The following is a 22,550-nucleotide window of genomic DNA, read 5'->3' as shown; positions in this document are numbered from 1 at the left end:
CTTCAGGCATTGATTCATTCTTGCGGGCGGTACTGGGGATTATCCCAGAGTTACCATTTCCCAGCCCTTTTTACTTTTTATTTTGACGGTCTCAAACTTGTGATCCTCCTGCCTTAGCCTCCAGAGTAGTTGCTACTACACTTGCTCCATGAAAGTTCTTTTTTTTTGGCACTAGGGATTGAACCCAGGGGTGCTCAGCCACTGATCCACATTCCCAAACCTTTATATAACATGTAGACACAGGGCCTTGCTGATTTGCTGTGAGGCTGGCTTTGAACTCACGATCCTCCTGAATCAGCCCTTGAGCCATTGGGATTACAGGCGTGTGCCCCTGGGCCCAGCTCCGTGAAGTTCTTGATTGCCATTTTCTTAGTAGTCTGCCTGCTTCCTGGCTTCACTTCTTGTCTGAAGCCTTCACCACCTATGGCCTTGTCCAGGCTCTGCTGGAGAACTGGTTGAACTCTGTTTCAGAAGTGAGCTGGCCATCCTGGGGAGGGACCTTCTGGGGCCTCCTCACAGGAATGGAGGCAGAGCTGGCCCTGGCACTCAGCGGCTGGAGACACCGCTTCCCCACCTCCATTCTTTCTGCCATGCTGTGTTGTCCCTTTCCTCATTTTACTCTGGGAGGCCCCCTGGCTTGTCTTGAAGGCATACTTTATTCGATGAGCTGAGATCGGCTCTAGAAGGCCTGATGTAGGTGCTTACTGTTTGTCAGAGTGTCACCCAGCAGCACTAGGAAGGGTTTGTTTTACCCGCCAGGGTGCTGGCGTGGCCTGTCCGTGCCTCGCGCTTGGCTGAGCTGCGGGTGCCCCCCTCGCCCACCTTGCACCTGAGGTTTCCTTGTGCATCCTGGGTATGTAGCGTGCCCTGGGCTGTTCTCTGCCTGGAGAGCTGGAGCTGTGACCGCGGCTCGACTCCCGGCTCCAGTTCATCGAGGATGCGGTTCTGACGGCCTGGTCTTCAGAGGCCTCTGACTGAGCTTCTGTTCCGCCCTGGCTTCCTTCCTCCCCTCGCTCAGCTCACATTTGCCTCTTCTCTCTTCCAACTACCTTCATCATTTCAATTGTAATAGCCTTGATTTCTGCAGTTGATGCCTCTAGTGTAATTTGGGAAGCCTGTGCAAGACAGGCTCTATTTTTTTAAACATCAGCTAAAGAGACTGAATTCTCCCTTTGTCTGGGATGTCTGTTTTTTGGATCTCGGCTCCTGTGGGAGAGTGTTGGGGTCTGGCTGGTGGAGGTCGCCCAGCCTTGGGAGTGAGGTGTCCTGGTTTATTTCAGTCCCCCACTACCGCCTTCAGTCTCCTTTAATAGCACTGCCACCTCCCCTCCCTTCACCCCTCTTCGTTAATAAAGCAGGGTGGGTAGCTTCTCCCATCTGACTCCTTGGGACTTTGAGCACTCACTGAAACCCCATCTAGAAACTTGGCATAGGTGGGTTTTGTAACAACACTGCAGAGCAGATTATTTAAAAACTTTTCTGTCTGGAGCTTGCCAGGACCACCCTGTGCTAAACATATACGTGTTTTGTGTGTCCTTAGGGCACAGACCCATGCAGGGCTTCCTTGTAGTGGCCAGTGGTATTTCCTGAGGGAGAGGGTCACTGCTCAGTGGACGTGGGACTGTTTGTGTTGCCTGTGGTTCCGTGAAAATCTTTCTAGGTGTCTTTAAATTAATTGATAAAAATGGGAACAGTAAATGATTTTCTCTCCTCTCCTTGGGGATGTCCTGTGGCATTACAGGCCTGCTATGGAATCCTCAAGGTGCCAGAAGGCAGTTGGCTATGCCGGACCTGTGCCCTGGGAGTCCAGCCAAAATGTTTGCTGTGTCCCAAGAAGGGCGGTGCTATGAAGCCCACCCGCAGCGGAACCAAGTGGGTCCATGTCAGCTGTGCCCTGTGGATCCCTGAGGTAAGAGTGGTTCTTACTAGCACCTCATCTCAGAAGGCCCTGGCTAGTACTTGGGACTGGGCATGAGGAGCCATGTGTATGTCGGCAGCTTGTAGCTGATGGGTGAAAATATACCTTTACTTGCTGGGACCTGCAGCATACCACCCTGTTGTCATGAGTGTGAATTTGTAGCTGTGCTGCCTGGAGGTGCAGTGGGTGAACTCCAGAGGGCAGTGTCCTGTCCGGTGGCTTCACCTGTGCCTAATCATGGCTGACGCCCACCTGCAGGGTCAGGCCTGCAGCCTCCATGGCTGTGGCCTGGGCCTGGCAGTGCCATCCTGTGGATCCTTGTGCTTGGCAAGCCTCACACTCGACACCACCATGGTTAAACATCATGCTCTAGGTTATACTTCTGTGATTTTTATTTGAATTCTTATTCAGCCTCAACCTTTATAAATTCAGGTCTGGTCTAATTTACTTCAAGTCCCAGACCTTAACTGATTTAATTTGTACGGCTCACTATGAGAATATCATTTGTGATTCAGATCCCACCATTTTTTGGTGTATGATCTGGTTCATTTTCCCTCTTGAGGAAAACGACATAGGGATGGTGTTGGTTTCTGATCCGAGTCTTGGTGGTGCTGGGTCTCCTGATTCTGCATTAACAGGATACATACAGTTCAGCGACCTCAGTGAACGTGGAGTTTGGTGGATTTTGTTGACTTTGGTGGATTTCCACTTTGAATCTAGTCTGTGTTACAACTGAAGAAAATGGTTTTCTTTAGTGAGAGAGATTAAAATAGATTATGTATGTACTTACTCCATTCTCGGTCATCCATTTAAATATATTTAAGATGGCTTTTTAGTCTTGACACATTCCTTGAATCAGAGACATAGTAGATTGCATGGTCCTGACACACGAAGAGTCTTGGTCATCGCACCCTTAAATGATAAATGAAAATGTTTTGTAATTGAACTTGTCTCCATCATATGGGGACAGGGCTAGGGCTCTCCTGACTGCCCCTGGGGTCCCTGAGGGCTCACCTGTTGCAGGAAAGTCAAGAACCTGTGAGTCTTGAATGGCCACACTTGGCCCTGATGGCCTGTCTCCGTTCTCACTGTCTCTGATTTCCAGGTGAGCATTGGCAGCCCCGAGAAGATGGAGCCCATCACAAAGGTGTCTCACATACCCAGCAGCCGGTGGGCGCTCGTGTGCAGCCTCTGCAACGAGAAGTTCGGGGCCTCCATACAGGTACGTCGCTTAGGAAGAAGGGCTGGTTTCCTTTCCCCGCTGTGGGTAGCAGGGTGAGGGAGACTGTACCCTCAGAGGCTCCTGCGGCAGGAGCTGCAGGACTCAGGGTGAGGGGTGGCCGCCCTTCCCAGGGACGGGATGGCTCCTGTCTGCAGGAACACTGTCAACTGGCTGATGATCGTCACACAGTTGCCTGGAAGTTTGCCTGAGCGGGGAGGCAGTTCCAGATTGTCTCGGTCCTTCCCTTGCTACCCCAAGCCTGGTGCCACAGCCCCTCTGTTCAGAGAGACACCTTCCACAGAGAACCCAGTTTTCCGACATGCCTCACTTGGAGTCTCCCTGCCTGCAGGCTCAGCATGCCATGGCGCACCTCCCCAGGCCGCGGGGTTGGGTGCTGCCGCCACACTGGCAGAAACACACTGCTTGGCGCTTGCTAGGTGGAGGGGCGTCCGAGGTGCCCTGCGGGTGCTCTTGGCCCAGGTTGTTACCTGATCTGAACAGTCTGGTTCCTTGATTCTTCGTGGCACTGTGGCCGTGAGTGTGTGAGGGACCGAGAGCAGCACTCCTGTGTGTCCAGAACAGGGCAGCGGGGTCCCAGGGCTGGTGGATGAGAGAGAGTGGGGCGGCGTGTGTGCTGCTGGCTTGCCAGGGTGCCTGGACTGCTCGGCAGGGGCCTCTGGTCCTCAAGCTGGCCATCGGACGGTCCTCACTCAGGCCTGCGAGCGATGTGGAGTTCCTGGAGCACAGACACTTGAGGGCAGCTCCTCTCCGTGCAGAGAATAGCAGCTCAGTGTAGACAGTGCCAGGCACGGGGCCCTGGGGCTCAAAGATACATGGCTTTGTTGGCGAAGCCAGTTTTAAGTTTTGGCTGATACCAAAATGGCTGACTGGGAATAGAATCTTAAAAACTAAAGGGCAGAAATGCCTCTGGTTTGAGAATTGAGTTGGGCAAGGAGAACAGAGAAGTTAACAGGCTTCCAGTGGGTGTGGGTGTGTGCGTGTGTGTTTACTTGTGAGAAGCCCTGGTGACCTGCTGGGGGGGGAAACCATTGCTTCTGGGGTAGCTGGTGTTCTGAGCGCAGAGTGGACGCACTGTCCTGCGCACCCTGTCCTGGTCCTCATTTGAATTTAAGAGGCCTGCAAATGGGCGCTGGGCATGCCTATGAGGAGAGAGGATGTGGTGTCTCTTCTGCACTGTTGGCCTCTTTTTCCCAGAACATGAATTTGAAGAAGAGGCCGGGGGAGGCTGATGATTTTCATATCTTCCCAGAATGGGTTGATTTTATTAAGAGTTCCTCTCTGTGGTGTGTGCAGCTGTGGAGGCTCTGGTGCTGAGTCAGCCTGCGTGGGAAGGCCCCGAGCACGGCCTCTGGCCCTCCCAGCCCTGGGTGTGCACAGCGGTGCTTCTCTTCAGGGGCAGACGGCTGGGTTAAATGTGGCTTGAGCCAGACAAGGAGAGTGTCTCTGGCATCTGTCACCACTTTAGCCCCCCACTGGCGCATGCTGTGGGAGGAGCACCCTGACTCTGATGACATGGCCAGGTGTGTGTGTGTTTTGTCACCAGAACTGCTGTCACACACTCCTTGGAATTGAGGTTGTTTACAGATAGAACTAGGAGTTTATTTCATGTGCTGTAGGTGAGGGGGATGGGGATGGTGGAGGGGGATGGGGGATGGGGGAGGGTGCTGGATTGCTATAGCAGTGGGTGAAATGCTGAAGTGACTAGGAGAACGCGCCCAGCTGCAGCCCCTGCCCTCCTGGCTCTGTGACCCAGCCTGTTGAGTGAGTTCAGCTGCTTGGTGGCCTGGAGCCACGGGTTCTGCTCCCCTGCCCGCTGGCATGCCCTGGGGTCTCTTGGCCTCACACAGGCAGTGTTGCTCTAAGGGACTGACTTCAGCCTCCACCAGGAACCTCCTTCCAGGGATTTGCTCAGTGAGATCAGAAGCCGCTGATCGCTGGCTCCTGCTGGGCCAGAGGCTGTGGTCTGAACCGTAGCAGGCGCTGCGGCAAGGCAGTCAGCAACCTTGCTGTGGCCTGGCCTTCAGAGTGACTTCCCTGTGGCCACAGGACGTGGTCCCTGGTGGTACCCTTCTACCCCTTGGGCTCATGGGAGCCTCTGTGCTGGCAGGGCCTGTCTCCATCCTGGGCTGGGCCTTCTCGTCTCCTTTGCACCTTCTGCTCTGACCTCTGGGCACTGCTTCAAGGGAGTGTGGCATTTATCTTCCCACTTGTGGGGTCAGAGTGAGGATTCAGTTTCCTTTTAAAACCCGACAAGTAGTCATTGGTCCTGGGGGGACTCTTGTCCAGATTGTTCCCACAAACACCTTCCTCATGTCCCCGAGGAAAGCCAGGTTAGTGCTCTAGCGTGTGCTCTGCGTGTTGAGCAGCTGCTACTTAGAGCATGATGCACCCTTGTCATGAGTGCCATTTGCACGGTCACAGACATGGTTGTTCTAAGAAGAGGGCAGTTTGGTTTGGTTCATGAGCGTCCATCTGGAGAGTCCCTAAAGTCCCCATCTACTTCACATGGCACCTGGCATTGTCTGCCAGGGCCCGGCCTTGTCACGCTCTCCTGCCACGCTGCATTCATGAATGCGCCCCTGGGGGTCACCTGTGGGTGCCCAGCACCGAGGGCCCTGGGCTGCTGCTCCTTAACAGTCCTCTCTCTGCTGTGTGTTCTTTCCAGTGCTCCGTGAAGAACTGCCGCACGGCCTTCCATGTGACCTGTGCTTTTGACCGGGGCCTGGAAATGAAGACTATCTTGGCAGAGAATGATGAAGTCAAGTTCAAGTCCTACTGCCCAAAGCACAGCTCCCACCGGAAGTCTGAGGAGAGCCTTGGCGAGGGCGCTGCGCAGGAGAACGGGGTCCCCGAGTGCTCCCCCCGGAATCCGCTGGAGCCCTTTGCCAGTCTGGAGCAGAACCGGGAGGAGGCCCACCGGGTGAGCGTCCGCAAGCAGAAGCTGCAGCAGCTGGAGGATGGGTTCTACACCTTCGTCAACCTGCTGGACGTGGCCCGAGCCCTGAGGCTGCCTGAGGAAGTGGTGGACTTCCTGTACCAATACTGGAAGCTCAAGAGGAAGGTCAACTTCAACAAGCCTCTGATCACCCCAAAGAAAGACGAAGAGGACAATCTAGCCAAGCGGGAGCAGGATGTCTTGTTTAGGAGGCTGCAGCTGTTCACGCACCTGCGGCAGGACCTGGAGAGGGTAATGATTGACACTGACACCTTATAGTGACTTAGAGAAGAAGATGCAAAGAGGCGAATGCTCGCCCAGAGCAAGAAATAATAGCCAGTCCTTGCTCCCAGCCCCGTGCGCACCGCAGCATGAGGTGGTGTTGGTTAATGTGTTCACGGGCTGTCAGCTCACTGTGCACACGTGTAAGACTGCCACAGAGCGGGAGCTGCTTTGTGACCCCTTTCTTTAAACACTTTCCCATTAATCTTTATTGTTCTGCAAGATCAGATGGGTGTGTCTTTCCCCCCTTTTCTAGAGCTGGAGGGAACTGAGCCCCAGGAAAATGACCAAGGGGATGACTCAATTGTTTGAGACTGATTTTGAAAACTGGAATGGATTTAATGCAGGGGGAGGGGGCAGAGGTAGGGAAATGTCTTGTCAGCCCGGGGAGACACAGGTGCTGGAGAGGGCTGGTGTGGAGAGCCACGTGCTGCCCTCCCTGGCCCCCCTTGGCTTCTTGGCTGATCTCCAGGGGCCTTCCAGCATTGTCACCCAGCAGAGCAGGCTGTGTGCTCACGTGTGCATGAACTTAGCAGCACGCACATCTGTTACAGAAGACACTCCTGGCAGTGAGGTGCTAAGTCATCCCAAGGCTGTGCATGTGGCTCATGTGCCCGCGTGTGTGCGTCTGTGCATCTGGTGAGGGTGGGATCCCGGTGCACGGGGCTTCAGATCTGTCTGAGGAGCCCTCGTAATGCTCGGCACACTACAGATACACCCGCTGTGGTCACACCACGGGATCAGCTGCTGCTGCTGCCACCGCCTCTGCCTCCCCCGCTCCCCATTGCCCCTGGAGTCCCGCCTGGACCCTCCTTCCCAGCGCAGGAGTAATTAGGAGAGGGCTGCCTCCCCCACCCGGGCGGGCTCCTGCTCCTGTGGGTAGGGTTGACTGAGGCTTGCTAATTGGGGATGTGTCTTAGAGCACCTTCCGTCCAACTCCCCTGGCTGCTAGCTACTGATTAAATTCATTAGTGTGAAGGAGACAGCATTGAGGTTTCCTGGCCCCGCAGCCTGCACTGTAGGGCACCCCAGTGGCCGCACACAGTTAATGCATTTCCCCCAAGCACCTCACTTATTAGTGAGGAGTGAATCACAAGTGATAGGGAATCAGAGTGGAGGCAGAGGAGGGAGAAGCTGCACAAGGGCTTTAGCGGAAAGGCCCAGGGGTCTGAGAGAGCCGGGTGGCCCTGTCAGTCCTGTCGGGTGGTGTGAAAGTGCAAGTTGAATGCTCACCAGAGACCCTCTTGGGGCATCAACCTCCTGCCAGCTTATTGTGCTGCCCCTTCCTAAACCAGGGTAGGTTCTGGGCAGGCCAGGTTTCAGCCTTGGGCGCCCAGAGCCAGAGCAGGCTGGTGAGGCTGTTGTGCTCACACAGCCCCCTAGTGGTGAGTGTAGAGCCCTGGCTCCCTGCACGTCCTCCCCTGCGCTGTAGATGCTGGGAAGGGTTCTGGAGGTTGAGCTGGAGCCCGTGAGGAGCTGGGACCTAGCCTGAACACTGCTGTCATCGGGTGCGTGGAGGCAGGCAGTCCTGGGAGGGGAGGGCGAGAAGTCTCATGTTTGGCCTGTGTTTGTCTCAATCACCACAGAATAAAAGTGTAGAAAATGCTTGTGGTGTACTAACTCTTTTTCTGTACGTAAGTTACTCAGATTAACATGCACTTACAATTAAATACTGAATGTTTTTTTGGAGTTGTCACTTGCTCTTTAAGTAGAACACCGCCTATCATGTATGAGAAACAGGGAATAAATCAGGATTTGTGTGTGTGCGCGTGTGTGGCATTGATTACATTTATTTATTTCATTATTAAAAAAACTGAAGGGAATTTAGGGGACTTTAGCATAGGCCTAAAAATGGGCTTATTATAATGAAAAGCCTTGCCCCAAATTTGCCATGAGCCCTCCGACGATGGAGGTTTTAAGCCAATCTTTGCCACGCCCCAGAGAGCGCAGTCTCTGTGATCAGGAGCCTAAGTGTACCAGGCCAGCCGATTCAGGGCAGGGGCGACAATAAGAACAAGTCAGAGGTTAGTGTTCTGCCGAAGTCTCCACTGTGGCAGGCAGACACTCGGGAATAGGTGCTACGTGAGCATAACGAAGCCCCATGGGGCCGTTCCTGAGCTGGCAGACAGCCATGCCACGCAGACTACTGAGTGGTTGTGGGAATTGCTCTTTCCCGCAAGTTCACGCCTTGGGGCCTCGCACTCCTGGTCACCAGTTCTGGATCAGAAAGTCAGATGACAGGAGTGAACTTCAGGAGGTTTTGGGAATCCACAGCTTTCAGAAGACAAGGTTGCTGATGGGGCAGGTGGCCACCCAGGTCCCCAAGGCTGCCACTTCACTCTGGTGGGATTCTTTTCCCCCCTGAATATCTTTTTAAAAACATGGAGTAAATATGCGTTTGGAAAATGAGTGCTTGTTGCCATAAAAACAATTTCCCTCTGCACTCTGGTTGTACGTCAGGGGGACAGTCCTACTTGTAAGTCACTCAGCAGAATGGTCATCTTTGAAAATGAAAATCTGATAGAGGACACAAACAGTCCCCTGATCTAAAGGCATGTTAAGCTTCAGTGTTGCAAGCAGGGTTTGGGATTCCAGAAAACCCACTGGAACCTTTAGATTCTCAGGGCAGTGTTCTTGGCGTGTGGTCCCTGAGCAGCAGCAGCAGTTACTGAAAACAGAACTGCAGACTCGAGTCACAGGTGGGATCCGCAGTCTATTTAGGGCCCTTGTGTGTGTGGGAATCACTGCTTAGGGGAAAGTGTAGGAGGGTTTTACGTGAGTGTGTACCGTGAGCTGGTTGGTTTTTGTTTTTGGTGTCTCCTTGAGGGCCACTGGGGCAGACAGTGGCAAGTCTTGAGTGGAAGGAACAGTAGGATGGGCCTGGAGAATGGACGAGCCTCAGTTCAGCTGTCAGCTGTCTGCCAAGGGCTGCTTGTTCCTAGGAAGGGTTTCTGAGTGTGAAAACCGTCGTGTTTTCCACAAGTGTAGAGTCTGTCTGTGGTAAGGATGGAGCTGGCCTCTCGTTTCTGAGCTTCCACTCCTCATCTCATCTGGGTGGAACAATGACTCGTGAGGAACATGGCCAGCCACCCCCATCCCATGGTGGTCAGGATTTCTGTAAAGGTGCCTACTCCCTGGCTTTGGGGGGTGTGGCTGTTAGAGAAGGAAGTTCCTTTAACCAGGCTGAAGACACATGAGGTTTACTCAGTGATTCTCTTCTCAGTTCTTTAATTAAAAAAAACAGATACGGGTTTAACAGTGAAGTATTAGTAACATAAGGGATTGATGTAGGAACAAAGATAGGAAGACCCTGGTGGCCAGGTGTGCAGGGCAGAGCCAGCCGACCTGGCCCTTTCCTGTTGGGGCTGGGAGATGGGCCCAGGATGCACGTGTCAAGCCAGCCAACCTGGGCTGTGTCTCAGTCCGTGTGTCACGTTCCTTGGCAAACAAGACTGCCCTGAGCACAGCTTGAATCGCGGCGGCTGAGAGAGGTCGGAGACGTGAGGGGAGGTGTCTGTTCCCAGAAGGTCAAAAAAATTGTGTCTGTCCGGTGTGTGGCTTCTCCTTATGCCGGGATGAAAGGGTGGAGGCCTTTGAGCTTTCTCCGTCTAAAGCTGCAGGGGAAGTTTTGGGAGCGTGTGGGCATGCACTTGTCCCTCCTGCGGCCGGGCTGAGCTGGCCAGCTGGTGCACCGTGATTGACACTGGTGCTTTCAGAACACTCAGCCTAGTGAGGTTTGCTAGTAGACTTCAGCACGGAGGGTCAGTGGGGGTCAGTGGCTGATTCTCTAGGTCTTGGTGCTCTTGGAGTGATGGCAGCTGGCGGAATGCTGACCACTGAACTTTGAGTCACTTGCGTGTGGCTTAGTGAGTGCGGGCATGACCCGCCCCAGCCACACGCTGCCTGTGAAGCGGAGCTCTAGCACTGGCGTCTCGGTTACAGAGGAATCGGGGAGAGGGCAGCTGGACTGGAGACTCTAGCCAGTTACGGCTGGCAGAGCAGGAGGGAGGCGGCCTGGTGCTGCGACACCGGGGGGGCCAGGTCTTCCAGAGGTGTCGAGTGTCCAGTGCACAAGAAGCTTCCTGGAGTTGTTGGTGACTGGTCTTCCAGGGGACCCTGTGCTCACCTACTTGAGGCACAGTGGAGTACAGGTGGCTTGTGAATGGCGTTGAAGCTTGTTGGCAGTAGATTAATGGGAAGAAGATGGCTGGCGGCTGGAAAGTGGAGTCTGGAGTGGATGCCAGGGGCCTCCCCCGGGCTGGGCATGGGAGCTGGCAGGCTGTGTGCGGCCAGGCTGCAGCTCCCAGCTCCAGGTCTCCACGACTCTGCTGCCCAGCTCGGGGGAAGGAGCAGAACCTTCTTGTCCTCTCAAAAGGAGATAAGAGATTGGTCAAAATGCTTAAAGTGCATTTTGATTTCAAATGTCTGTTGAGGCCTGAGTAGAACCAATTTCTTACAGTTAAAGAAAATTTTAAAAAGCACCATGTATCCATGATCATGACTGTATCACTCACTTAGAATCTTTGTCCTCTGCATTCTAGGTTCGGAACCTCACTTACATGGTGACCCGCAGGGAAAAGATCAAGCGATCTGTGTGCAGAGTCCAGGAACAGATGTTCAGTCTGTACACTAAGCTCTTGGAGCAAGAAAGAGTTTCAGGTAGGCATCATGCCCCGAAGGCCGAAACATGGGCAGGGTCTGCCCTCCACGCCAGCTGAGGAACAAATGCTTTGCTCTCAGGCAGCACAGATTTCCACATTTACAGAGGATCTTCAGGCAGTAGAGGCCTCACGGTGCAGGGGAGCAAGCTGCAGACTGGGCGTCGTCTCCCTGAGCCCTGAGTACACATAAGCCAAGTCTAATCCTCACCTTCTTCCCCCTTGGAAGGTGGGGATGGCATCTCGACCCCCCTTCTGGAATGGTCAGGAGACTCCAGGGCAATACGCAGTCAAGGCAGAGCTCTGGATAAATGTATCCTGGGGACACAGATGGCTTTGTTTATAGATCATCTAGCCTTTGCAGCTACCTGCAGCATATTACAAGTATTGTCTTACAAGTGTGCTTATGACACTTGTTCAGATGACATCCACAGTAGCCTTTTCTTTGTGTAGATGGAGTTTGACTCTTTTCCACTGAGCACCAGGTGTTTATTTAGTGCTTTCTCTCTTGCATTGCTCTGGGTGACGCAGAACAGAAAAGCACACAGGGATCTATATCTGCTGTGGAAAGCGCATCAGTTACTTGGAGATCAAGGGCAAGTTGGCAAGTTGTTTTACCTTCCTGGGATTCCTTTGCCTGGGAGAGGCTTGGGGTAGAACCATGACCTCTAAGTGCCTCTTGGCTCTAAAATTCTGTGATCCTAAGCCCCAGAACCTTGCAGTACAAGGATTTTAGAGATCTGAGGTTGGCCTTCGGTGGGAGGCAGGGGTCTTTGCCTTGGACTGTTTTAAAGTTACTGCACAGCATTCTAGACACCCGCATGGCACAAACAGCCCTGGTTGTTTTTCTGTATTTGTGACTTTTTGCCTCTGTATCTTGTATCTGATTGTGACAAACAGGCAGCAAAGACGTTGCTACCACCTGCTATGAAAATCCAAATTCTGGTTTGTGTAGACTTATGTAAAGGGGTCAGCTGAGCAAACGGAGAAAGTTCTTTAATTAAAAAAGTGTGAAAGGCCTGGGTGTCTTTAATGATGTTCTTGAAATGGTGCCATTTTTGTGGCATTGACTTACTGAAACCATTTTAGATATTTTCTTCCAGAGATTGAATATCTTTAGTGTATCTAGCTAGTATATATCTTTAGCTGGGGCTTGGAGTTCTGTTATTCTGAGCAGGGTCTCGCAGTAGAGGCAGGTCAGACCAGACTCCTCAGAGGGCACTGCCATCTCTTGGTTCCTTTTGGACCAGGTGCCAGGGATGGTGGGCGCAGGTGTGGAGGCGCCCTGGAGGCTGTGCGTGGCTCTCGTCTAGGGAGCCGCCGCCACCTGTGAAAGCAAGCTCTCCTGGTGTCGTGAGGGCGTGCTGTGGGTGTCGCAGCAGCCATTCATACTTTTGCAGCTGAGGCGCGCACTTGGGTGAGTGAACGAGGTTCCTCCTGAGGTGAGAAGTAGTTGGGCTTTGAGTGATGAGGCAGATCTGTGCTCGAAGCCCGCCTGCTGTTTCAGAAAGGGAAACAAATTCTACTTCATTCTGAGATACGAAGCACTATGAGTGATCAGTTGGAAGGGATGTCGCTCCCCGCGGGGTGCCAGACAGAGCCCAGCTAGCCCTCTGAGGTGGCTTTTCCTCCCCAGCTCTAGACTTTTGGTTGTGTTCTTCATGGCTGCAGTCAAGCATCTGCCTGCCAACAGCTGATCCCAGAGGAAGCAGGGCAGATAGTCGTGATGGTAGGTGGCATTCGGGGCCGAGGTGTAAGCGCTGCTGTGTGACTCTCAGAGCAGGCAGGCTGTGCAGAATGAGCCTGAGAGTGGACCTGAGTCGGAGGTTCTCCAGAGACCTGGATGCTGTGTCGAGTGGGTACAAGTCAGAGCTCAGGAGACGTCAGCCCCACCTCGTTTTGGTGGTGGCAGGTCAGCAAGTGTGCCATGTACCAACACTGGACTCGGAACACAGGCCTTTCCCTGCCAGCAGTCGTGGTCATGACAGTGGGTGCTCTGCTTGCTTGCAGTGTCCACATCTGATGGGCAGGAGTTCTTGTGGGGCTTCTGCTTCAGACTCTGAGGGCTGAACCTTCTCCTCCTGGTTCACACCTTCTGGGAGACAGGAAGCATGGGCATTGCTCCTTGTAGATGCTCTTACAGGAGCACAGTCCTTCTGACAAGCTCTGGTGTTTTACGAATCCACCCAGTGATTTTCAAACTGGGGTTGTAATGCATTAGTGAGATGAATTCTGTGGGTTGTGGCTAATATTAAAAAGTGTGAAATGAATAGGAAATGTCAGAGTGCATATGAGGATTAATATTATTTCATGAAATGTGAGACTTTAACTAAGTTATGTGCAGTTTGGTTCTTGACTGTGATCTGCATCAAAAAGACCAATTTAACTTATCAAGTTGGACGATGACTCAGTTGAATCTCAAATGGACTTTGCATATAACGATAGTGAACATTTTATTGAACACTTAACTATGTGTCAAGAACTATTCTAAACACTTTAGTCACTCATATATATTGACATGTTTACCCTCGTAACAGCCCTGCTAAGGTGTGGACACTTGGGAGAAAGAAGTGTGTAGAAGCCCCAGCTTGCCCCTTGTGTTCCAGTCCCAGCGGGAGGCCGCTGGCTGGACACTGGCCCACTGCAGGGTTGCTGTAACCAGAGGAGGGAGACGGCAGCCAGGGACCAGCTGACAGATCTTGCATGGATTCTCCTTTGAAAATCAGACCACTTATTTTGTCTGAAGAAAAATGTAGTCCTTGGAAAGGATTTTTTTTCCTGTGAAGAATTATACGGTTTTTCAGCTACTTTAGAAAAAAAGTGTGCATATCAAATGCAGATTCTTAAGACAGCGTAGGTGGCAGTGTGTCATGCTCTTGAAGGGGAGAGTTGTGTCAATTGGGCGACCCGAGGAGCTGGATTTTCCCGTGGGTTTGCCCCTCGTGACCCTTCTTTGTTGTGTTCACAGGTGTGCCTTCTTCTTCCTGCTCCTCCTTCTCACTGGAACACATGCTTCTGTTTAATAGTCCTTCTGTGGGTCCCGACGCTCCCAAGATAGAGGACTTGAAATGGCATTCTGCGTTCTTCAGGAAACAAATGGGTACTTCCTTGGTTCATTCCCTGAAAAAGCCCCATAACCGAGACCTGTTGCAGAACAGCAGTGGGGGCGAGGGCAAGGCCCTGCCCCGGCAGCCAGAGCTGTGCGGCGTGAGGGAGGGGCTGGGGGTCCCAGAGAGCTTTCTGAGTTTTGAAAAGACCTTTGCAGAAGCACGTCTCATATCAGCACAACAGAAAAATGGTGTGGTGACAGCAGACCACGGGAAAAGAAGAGACAATCGTTTTCATTGTGATCTCATTAAAGGAGACTTGAAGGACAGACCTTTTAAACAGAGTCACAAGCCTCTCAGGTCCACAGATGTGTCCCAGAGGCATCTGGACAACACGAGAGCCGCCCCCTCCCCGGGAGTGGGGCAGTCAGCGCCTGGAGCCAGGAGGGACATGGTGCCCAGGTGCAATGGCTCCCTAGTCAGAGTGACCTGTAGTCAGACCACAGTCCAAGTGCCTACAACACCTGCCAGCCCAGGGAAAGACTGGGGGGGGTTCCGGATTCCAAAGAAGGGGGAGCGGCAGCAGCAGGGAGAGGCCCCCGAGGGCACCTGCCACCAGCACTCAGACTACCCCTACCTGGGCCTAGGCCGAGCTCCAGCCAAGGAACGCGCAAAAAGCAAATTAAAACCTGACAGCGAGAATGACGGGTATGTCCCCGATGCAGAAATGAGTGACTCGGAGAGTGAGGCCTCGGAGAAGAAGTGTGTCCATGCCAGCAGCACCATCAGCAGGAGGACAGACATCATCAGGAGGAGCATCCTGGCCTCCTGACCCCTGGCCTGTCGCCATGTGCCGGGGAGGTCTGGTGGCGGGGACAAGCAGAAGCCCTTTATTCCTTAGCTACACAAACACATTTTTACAATTCAGATTGAATTTTTTTCCAGAGTCATTTATAAATCATCGTTGTGAGAAGTTTGTGTTATTTGCAGCTTGTTGAGGAGACAGAGGAGTAGATTGTAACCGTAGGACATGGTAGATCAGCACCTGAGTTACACACTACACAGGATGAGTGGAGTCAGTGTGGACGAGGGCAAGGCTTACCCACGCCTCGTGGATGTCTGTTGCCCTCTGCATTCTTCCCAAAGCACAAACTCCTGGTTCCCCGAGTATACAGAATCAGATAGAACTCTAATGAATTAATACATTTATAGAAACCAATTGTAGCCCACAGAGCTCGTTTTCTAGGACTGTGGTCAGCCTTGAAATGGTGTGGCCCACGAGGCGGTTCTGCTGCATAGACAGAGGCAGCAGCTCTGACCCTGAGCGACACTAGGAGACTCGTGTAACCCAGCAGCCAGGGAAGAGGGAATTTGTAAAAGGTCATTACTGGAGTCACTGTAGGATGGGGAGAGCTGCTGCGCCTGGAGAGGCCTCGCTCCTGAAGCCTGTGAGTGGATGTGGGATGCAGGACTGGCAGAGAGTGAAGCCACCTAGAAAGTTCTCTGTCTGCGAGAAAGGGCAGCTGGAGTCCCACTTTCACCAGTCCTTCTGACCTTCCTCTTCCTTAACCACTGGCTCTTGGGCCAGCTTAGGTCTCCCCTGGCCATTGCCAGGACCTGGCCACCTGGCTATTCAATTCAAGTGATGAACTTCAGACTCTGGTGACTGGTACTTCCCAGAGCCCACCACTAGTGCATATGTTGGGGATCTGGGCTTCCAACATGAATGGATTCCTTAATAAAAAGGGAAAAAAAGAAAATAAAAGAATAAAGTGAAATAGGTTATATTTTAAAAACAATAGAAAGGCAATAACTTGCGATAAGCTCTTACCATTGACCGAGGCTGAACAGGAAGGAGACTGAGGTGTGCCCTGCGCAGGTTTCCTGGAGTCAGAGCTCTGCACTCTCATTTGTAACTTGGACTTTCTAATTGCAAATGGCAATAACTAGTAAGTTATCAGCAATAATTTAGCATTCAATTTGAGTACAATGTTCTGTTTTTGCACTCGCTGGAGTGTATGTATTAAGACGGTGGATAGTGTTAAGGTACTGTTAATTTTCTTTGGAATCCAATGTAGTTGTGAATCAAACTTATGAGAAGGAAAGTTTAAATAGTAATGAGATTTAGAATTATGGGCATTTGGAACAAGCCCAGCTTTCCCTAAATTACCCCTTAGTTTGTTAATACCAGTATTGAGATTCCTGATTCATTTACATCTGTTTCCATGTGGCAGGGACATTCTGATGCTTAATGAATAATGCTTTGAGTTCTGTAGTTAACTTTCAAGTCTTCCAGATGATTGTCAACAACAAAAAGGCTTATTGAATTCCATCTTGCTATGCAAGTTTTATCAGATGATCGAATAGTAGATCCAATGCACCCCATTGTGTGTATGATGTTTCCAAACCAAGTCTTGACTTCTCAAGTACATTGTAGTAGCTAATTCAGGGGAGGGGAAAGAACGACCCAGGTTTTTAGATTGACTATTTTTGAGCTATGGGGCTCAGTTTGAAAGACTGCTGTCCAGATCAGCTTTTTGCTACGGATATTAGAAGGTTCTTAGGAATCCAAGTTGTACATTTGCTCGTAGCATAATTTAAAAATTAAAAAGTTTTTTTTTTCTTTTTTAATATGAGCAAAAACCTTTTGCTGGACACAGGAGAAGGTTGGACTCTATATAGTTATGATCTTTTGATTGCAGCAGCAGCTCTGGGTGAGAGTAGGATTTATAGAGGGATAATTTGTTAAGCCATAGAAAGAAAATCTAAATTAATCTAGTAAGTATATGACCTCTCACCATTTTAAGAGGTATCAGATTCATTTGCACTATTAGGAATGCTAGTTTTGTGCAAAAATAATGCCTTACCTGTTTTTCCCCACATTTAGGTTGAAAAGCTTTCAAATGTTCCAAGTTATGCTAAACCAAAAAAAAAAAAAAAAACAAAAAAATAAATAAAAAACCCCACACAAAAACAAAACACAAAAATAATAAAAAGCCCACACTTTTTATTCCTACTTCGAAATGCAAATGGTATAGAGCACGGTTTCTCTGACAGTGTAATGATAGCTTTGTAGGTTAGTCTCGTGTCGCGCTGGGAGCTCTGTATGAGTGGTCATAAGCAGCAGCCAGCCCAGCCCACCCACTCACATTCTATTAGTATGGAACCATTTGCTTTTTCTTTTCTTTTTCTCCTTTATCTTTCCTTGTGCATCCTGACCAAGAAATATCTTTGATTATGATCAATGTATTATGTCAAAATGTAGGCTAGTTAAACTTTTGTAAAGTTGCCTGGAATGTCATTTGTTAGGTTATAAACACAAATCTAAATGAAGGGTTTTATGTGTTGTGTACAAATCTTAATTATTTTGAAATGGACAAACTTGTCATTACATTTGTAACCTTGTACAGAGGATTTTTCACTATGTGCCTAGCTTGGTGTCCATTCAGCTAAAATCGAAAAAAAGGTGCATGAAGAGTTAAAAATCAGAAATTAAACAAAGTATATGTAGAGATGACTATTTTATATTACATGGCCCTATCCTGTATTTATTTCTACCCCCCTTTTTGAAAGTATTTATAAAACTAGTTGAGGACAGCTGTATTTTTTTGTTGAACTATTTAGTAGAATTTGTGCCTTTTTGTCTGTATGTGAATAAATGCTGTACATTTTGCAATACATTTTTAAGTGTCTTGAAATCTGCTTTTGCTACGTATTTAAAGGCCTGTGTGACTTAGCAGCCCCAAATGGGTGTTTACTGTCTTGAAGTTCAGCTCAGGGATGAGTTGAAGGGGACACTGCGGATGGCAGGAGATAGATACAGGTTCCCTGGGCTGCTTTCTGGCTCAACTCTGGTGGCTGATGATAATGGCGGGTTTTAGTTTTTCCACCTGGAGTTCTTATCCCCGGAATACAATTTCGGATCGGAAAAAAAAATCTACTTGCAGAGGCTACGTAGACTTTAGGATCAGAGACCCGTTTTAAGGCTGAACTAGTTTACCAACCACGCCGTGGTTTTCCCATCTGTAAAAGAGGGTGACATTTTGCTTCTAACTAGGGTTGTGACAGTTAAAGCAAATTCACAGATTATCTCAGAGAGAGCATGCAGCAGTAGGCATCTCGTAAGTGTGGGCTGTAATTTTTATTACTAGGAACAGGTCGCTCACTGAACATTACTTTTTAACTGATGAGGCTGCTGAGGCAAAAAATGTGATTCCTGAACGATGGGAAGGTCGTACTCAAAGTGCTTTAGAAAATAATTTTTCAAAGAGTGGTTCCATTAAGTACTCTTGATGACAGACGGCTGGGACATGAGGCTAAACAAGAGCAACTGTATCCCACAAAGACTTGTGCAGGGTCACAGCATTAGGCCTTGGCAGAACTGGGCCTCCTAGTTTCTTGTTTTCCTTCCTGGAAGTCAGCCTTGCATAACCACTACGTGAGAAATCACAGACACTGAAGTGCACTTTTCCTTTTTGTTGCCTGGACAGCAGGACTGGTGTTGCTTTCACATTCTCTTGTCGACCGAAGAGGCCACAACTGGGTTTCATTTCTGTCCCAGTCAATTAAACATGTTCCCAGTGTTTTTTCTTTAGCATTAATTGTTGAGTTTGCTAAGGCCTTGCTCATTTCTCCTTAGCGACTATTTACTTCTACGTTGCTTGCTCCAAGACCCTAGAGACGAATAACTGTGATTCTTCCTACTAGGTCTTAAAGTTGAATAACCACAATAGTTCCCTAGGGAAATTAAGTCCCTAGGAGCCAAAGGAAGGGCCTGTCATCAGTAACCAAGCAATCTGTGATTGGAAACGTGGCACCAGGGACTCACATTTGTGTTTTCATCCAAGTCAGTTAGGAAATGGTTTCCACCTTTGAAACATTAGCCATCTGCAACAAACTTCGCCATTGACGTCAAGGTCGAAATCTTCAACAGGATTTCCCCTTAATGCTCAGAACTGCATTAGATGATGTGCTCTAGGCACCTAGGAGAGTTTGGTGTCCTGGTCGTTGGAAGAGGATGCAAGCTAATCGAGGCGGTTACCTCAGCCACAGGCCTTCCCCTGCTCCCCGTGCTGCTGCGCGAGCTCTGCCTTCCAGCCTTCACTGAAGACGCTGTTCACTGGGACTTTCTCGGACATGTACAGGCATCATAGATTTGGGGACTCGTTTTTCTCTGTCCTGTTTTAGGGACATGTCTCTCAGTCTGGAACCTGGGAGTCTGAATCCTTTCTTCTTCAGTAGCCCATGGTGATCAAGGCCTAATGTGGAACTTCATGTCAGCCCAGTGTTTCTTGCTTCTCTTGATCCCACAGTCCAGGCCTCCTCATCTCTTGCTTGCATTGCTGCGCAGCCTCTGGTCTGATGGACCTTGACTCAAGTTGGGCTGAAGTCATCCCCTCCTAATTAGCTGTGACCTTGCCAATGCTATCTGTACAGTGACAGCTTCTGGAACAAAAACTGATTTTGTCATTGCATGTGGCTTCAGGGGACCTCCTGACTTCTGCAGATAATTACAAAGGCTTATCAAGTGGTAGGCACTGTTCTGCATTTCAAGTGTATTAATTTGTTTAATCCCTGTAACAAGAAGTAGGCGTGATTATCTCCAATTTGCAGATGGAGAAACTGAGGCATAAAGAAATTAGTGAAATAAGAAGTGAAGTGGTGGAGCTGGGGACGGCTCCAGCCAGCAGGACCGAGCCCGCCAGGCTCTGCGGTCTCCAGTTCAGGAGTCTGTCGGTGTATTTTTGAGTCCACTGACATACTTTGAACTTGAGTCAGTGGTTCTCTACAGTGGAATTAAAAACCCTGGCCTGGAACATCATGTGCTCTACTGGCTAAAAGACTACGAGTGGAAGAACCTCCTTCAGTCCCTGCCTTCTTCTAGGAAGAGTGGAATTCAGTCACATTTACATTTAAGTAACATACATTACATGAAAAGTACATGCACATGTGATTAAAGATGAAAAAAACCACTGCCATCAGGAATGAAGGAAAAAAAAAAAACAAAACAAAAAACAACAAATCAAATTCTCTTTCCTGACCCACAGTGCTTGGAAAGTTAAGAGAGTTATTTAAAGTCAGTTTCTTGATAGTGAGCCTGGAAATAGGACTGATGTTCTGACATTTCAAATTGAACCTGTGCAAAACTTCCAAATCAGAATTTTTGTGATATAACATATAATCCAGTTAGTTTACCAAATAAGCAATGCCAAATTAAGTAGCAAAGATTTAAAAAAGAAAAACACTGTGTAATGTTGTTCCTAATGTAAAACCAATGTGGCCTGTTATAACATCTTACATATGGCTGAGGGTCTTTTTCTTTTTTGTTGTGGTGAGGATTGAACCCAGGGCCTTGTGCACGAGAGGCAAGCACTCTACAACTGAGCTACATCCCCAGCCACTAAGGCTGACCTTTAAGCAGTGCATTTGTAATCATGGTTAATCAGCTGTTGCCTACACTTGTCTGGCTAGTACTTCTAATTTCAGGATTATTACTGATAGAAAACAACTTCACGCCACAGATCTTTTCTCTCCTTTTCCCTCCCACTGTGATTCAGCCTCAAAGGGAGACCCTCCTTTTTCTCACCACTTTTGGCTGTGCTCCAGCTTCTCTGAATTGTTGGGAGTTCACTTGATCGCTCTCTTTTCTAAAATATCAAATGTATATGATGTTATCTTTGCCTCAACTATATCTTTCAAACACCATACTTTAAAATGCCATGCTTATTTTGATAAAAGAAATCATGTAATACAATGTCAACCACTTTACAATTACCCAACACAATGCAACTTTCTTAGGTAGAATAAAATTGATGAAACTCATCACTCAAGTTGGAGACCTTGAAAAGGAGGTAGCTGACCAATGATAACTTCCTTTGCTTAGATGTACATTTTCCATTAGTTACTTGACATGTGTAGGTTACAGCCAGTTTATTTTCTAGGTTTGGAAAAACAATCAAATCCTACTAGACAGGAGGATGCTTTTTCTAGGACATTTTCTATGATACATATACTTGGACAACCAAAAGGGCTTTCTGGGTTAGGATCAGATCAGAGTCAGGGCAAAACAAAACCAAAGAGGCTCACAACTCAGAATTCTGATAAGGTCTGTGTATGATGAAATGGAAGAACTTTTCAAATCCTATTTTGCATCTGTATTTTTCATCAAGAACTGTACAGGACAGAATGTGCGTGGTCAGTCACCTAAGGTCTATGAGAGCACCCAGTTGTTTGTGTGAGGTGAAGTCTCCTGACCCAGGAGTTTACATCCTGGGCCCTCGGAGATTTCTCAGGCTTCGGCTGAATGTGCCACCAAATGGGAGAGGCATCCAAAGTGTGGGCTCTACACTGCACAGAAGGAGAACATGTGGCTTGAAACTCAGCTGGTGCTGTTTTCCAGCTATGACCCAGGGCAAATAACTTGGTACTTTTTATCTTTGGAACAGAAATGACAATACCTACCTGGCACGGGTGTTGGATGATGGGCGATGATAAATGCAAATGCCTTGCACTTCACAGAGTCTCAAAAGACATTATTAAGTCCACAGTGTAGTTGTAGAAATGTGATTATAGCTTCTCAAATTCTCTTTTCTCTAGAGTAGTTTACATGAAAGGAGATGCTAGTCTCATATTTTTAATCTTCACAAATCTGAGTGCTAACAGATTTCCTTATACATCACATCATGCTCTGGTGGCTTTTTTTATTCTGTGAAAAAAGGACTCTGCTGACACTGGATGAGAATTTCCATGATGCCTTCTCCAGGGAACTCCAGGGCTTTAACAAGCATGAGAGGGGCAGGCGGTGATCTCAAGGCTGCTGCATGGAGTCACTGGGAAGACCAACCGCTTTCCTCTCGGACACCATTACTGGACTAGATGTGGGAAAGAGGACAAGGATGGCATATTTCATGTTTGTGAGGCAGACAAGGGGTCTTTCCTGATGTTCTCAGGACAGTCAAAGCAACAGTATATAATACTGAAAACAGGTTGAAGACCATCACTGATGGGTGCCGACTCTTCATTGTAAGGGAGCTGGTGGTTGGTGCAGTTTGTCGACTGTACTCATCTGACTGGTCTTTCTCATCTTTTCAATGATTTGCATGAAAATATGGGTAGCATGTTTATCAAATCTGTGGATGACTTTTATTATAAGTAAAAAACTGTCTGGGGTGCAAGAAATACAGCAGTAAAACAAAACTAAAACATAGTCATGGTCCCTGTGCTCAGTGCTAACAAACTAGCCGACAGAACCAGGAGCTAAAACGACCTTGGATGTATGGCCGATCCTGCTTCTGGGACAAAGACTTGGCATAGCAACAAAACCTTGGAAAAGGACTTAGGGTTTTAGTTGACAATATGCTCAATATCTGTCAAATAGCAACTTCCAAAAAAAGAAAAGAAAAGCTAAATGATTTTAAGCTACATTAATGGAAGTGTAGGCCCCAGAACGGTAACACTCTGCTCATCT

The 22,550-nt window shown here is 49.1% G+C and overlaps 1 protein-coding gene across 6 annotated transcripts in view; it reads left to right on the top strand.

The window, feature by feature from the left end:
* The window catches only part of Jade1 (jade family PHD finger 1), a 56,848-nt gene extending 39,085 nt beyond the window's left edge, over positions 1 to 17,763 (top strand). For all 6 annotated transcript variants that reach the window (XM_046459545.1, XM_046459547.2, XM_046459546.2 and 3 more), the window contains 5 exons: positions 1,742 to 1,909; positions 3,024 to 3,140; positions 5,827 to 6,348; positions 10,920 to 11,037; positions 14,005 to 17,763. In XM_046459545.1, coding sequence (XP_046315501.1) covers positions 1,742 to 1,909; positions 3,024 to 3,140; positions 5,827 to 6,348; positions 10,920 to 11,037; positions 14,005 to 14,915 — 1,836 coding nt within the window. In that variant the 3' untranslated portion in view covers positions 14,916 to 17,763. The remainder of the gene's footprint in view (positions 1 to 1,741; positions 1,910 to 3,023; positions 3,141 to 5,826; positions 6,349 to 10,919; positions 11,038 to 14,004) is intronic.
* Positions 17,764 to 22,550: the final 4,787 nt, after the last annotated feature.

Source organism: Marmota monax, unplaced genomic scaffold, assembly GCF_021218885.2.
Source record: "Marmota monax isolate L192 unplaced genomic scaffold, Marmota_monax_Labrador192_F-V1.1 WCK01_AAM20220418_F8-fsc00039, whole genome shotgun sequence".
Taxonomy (NCBI): Eukaryota; Metazoa; Chordata; class Mammalia; order Rodentia; family Sciuridae; genus Marmota; species Marmota monax.
This window is presented reverse-complemented; position numbering and strand designations above follow the sequence as displayed.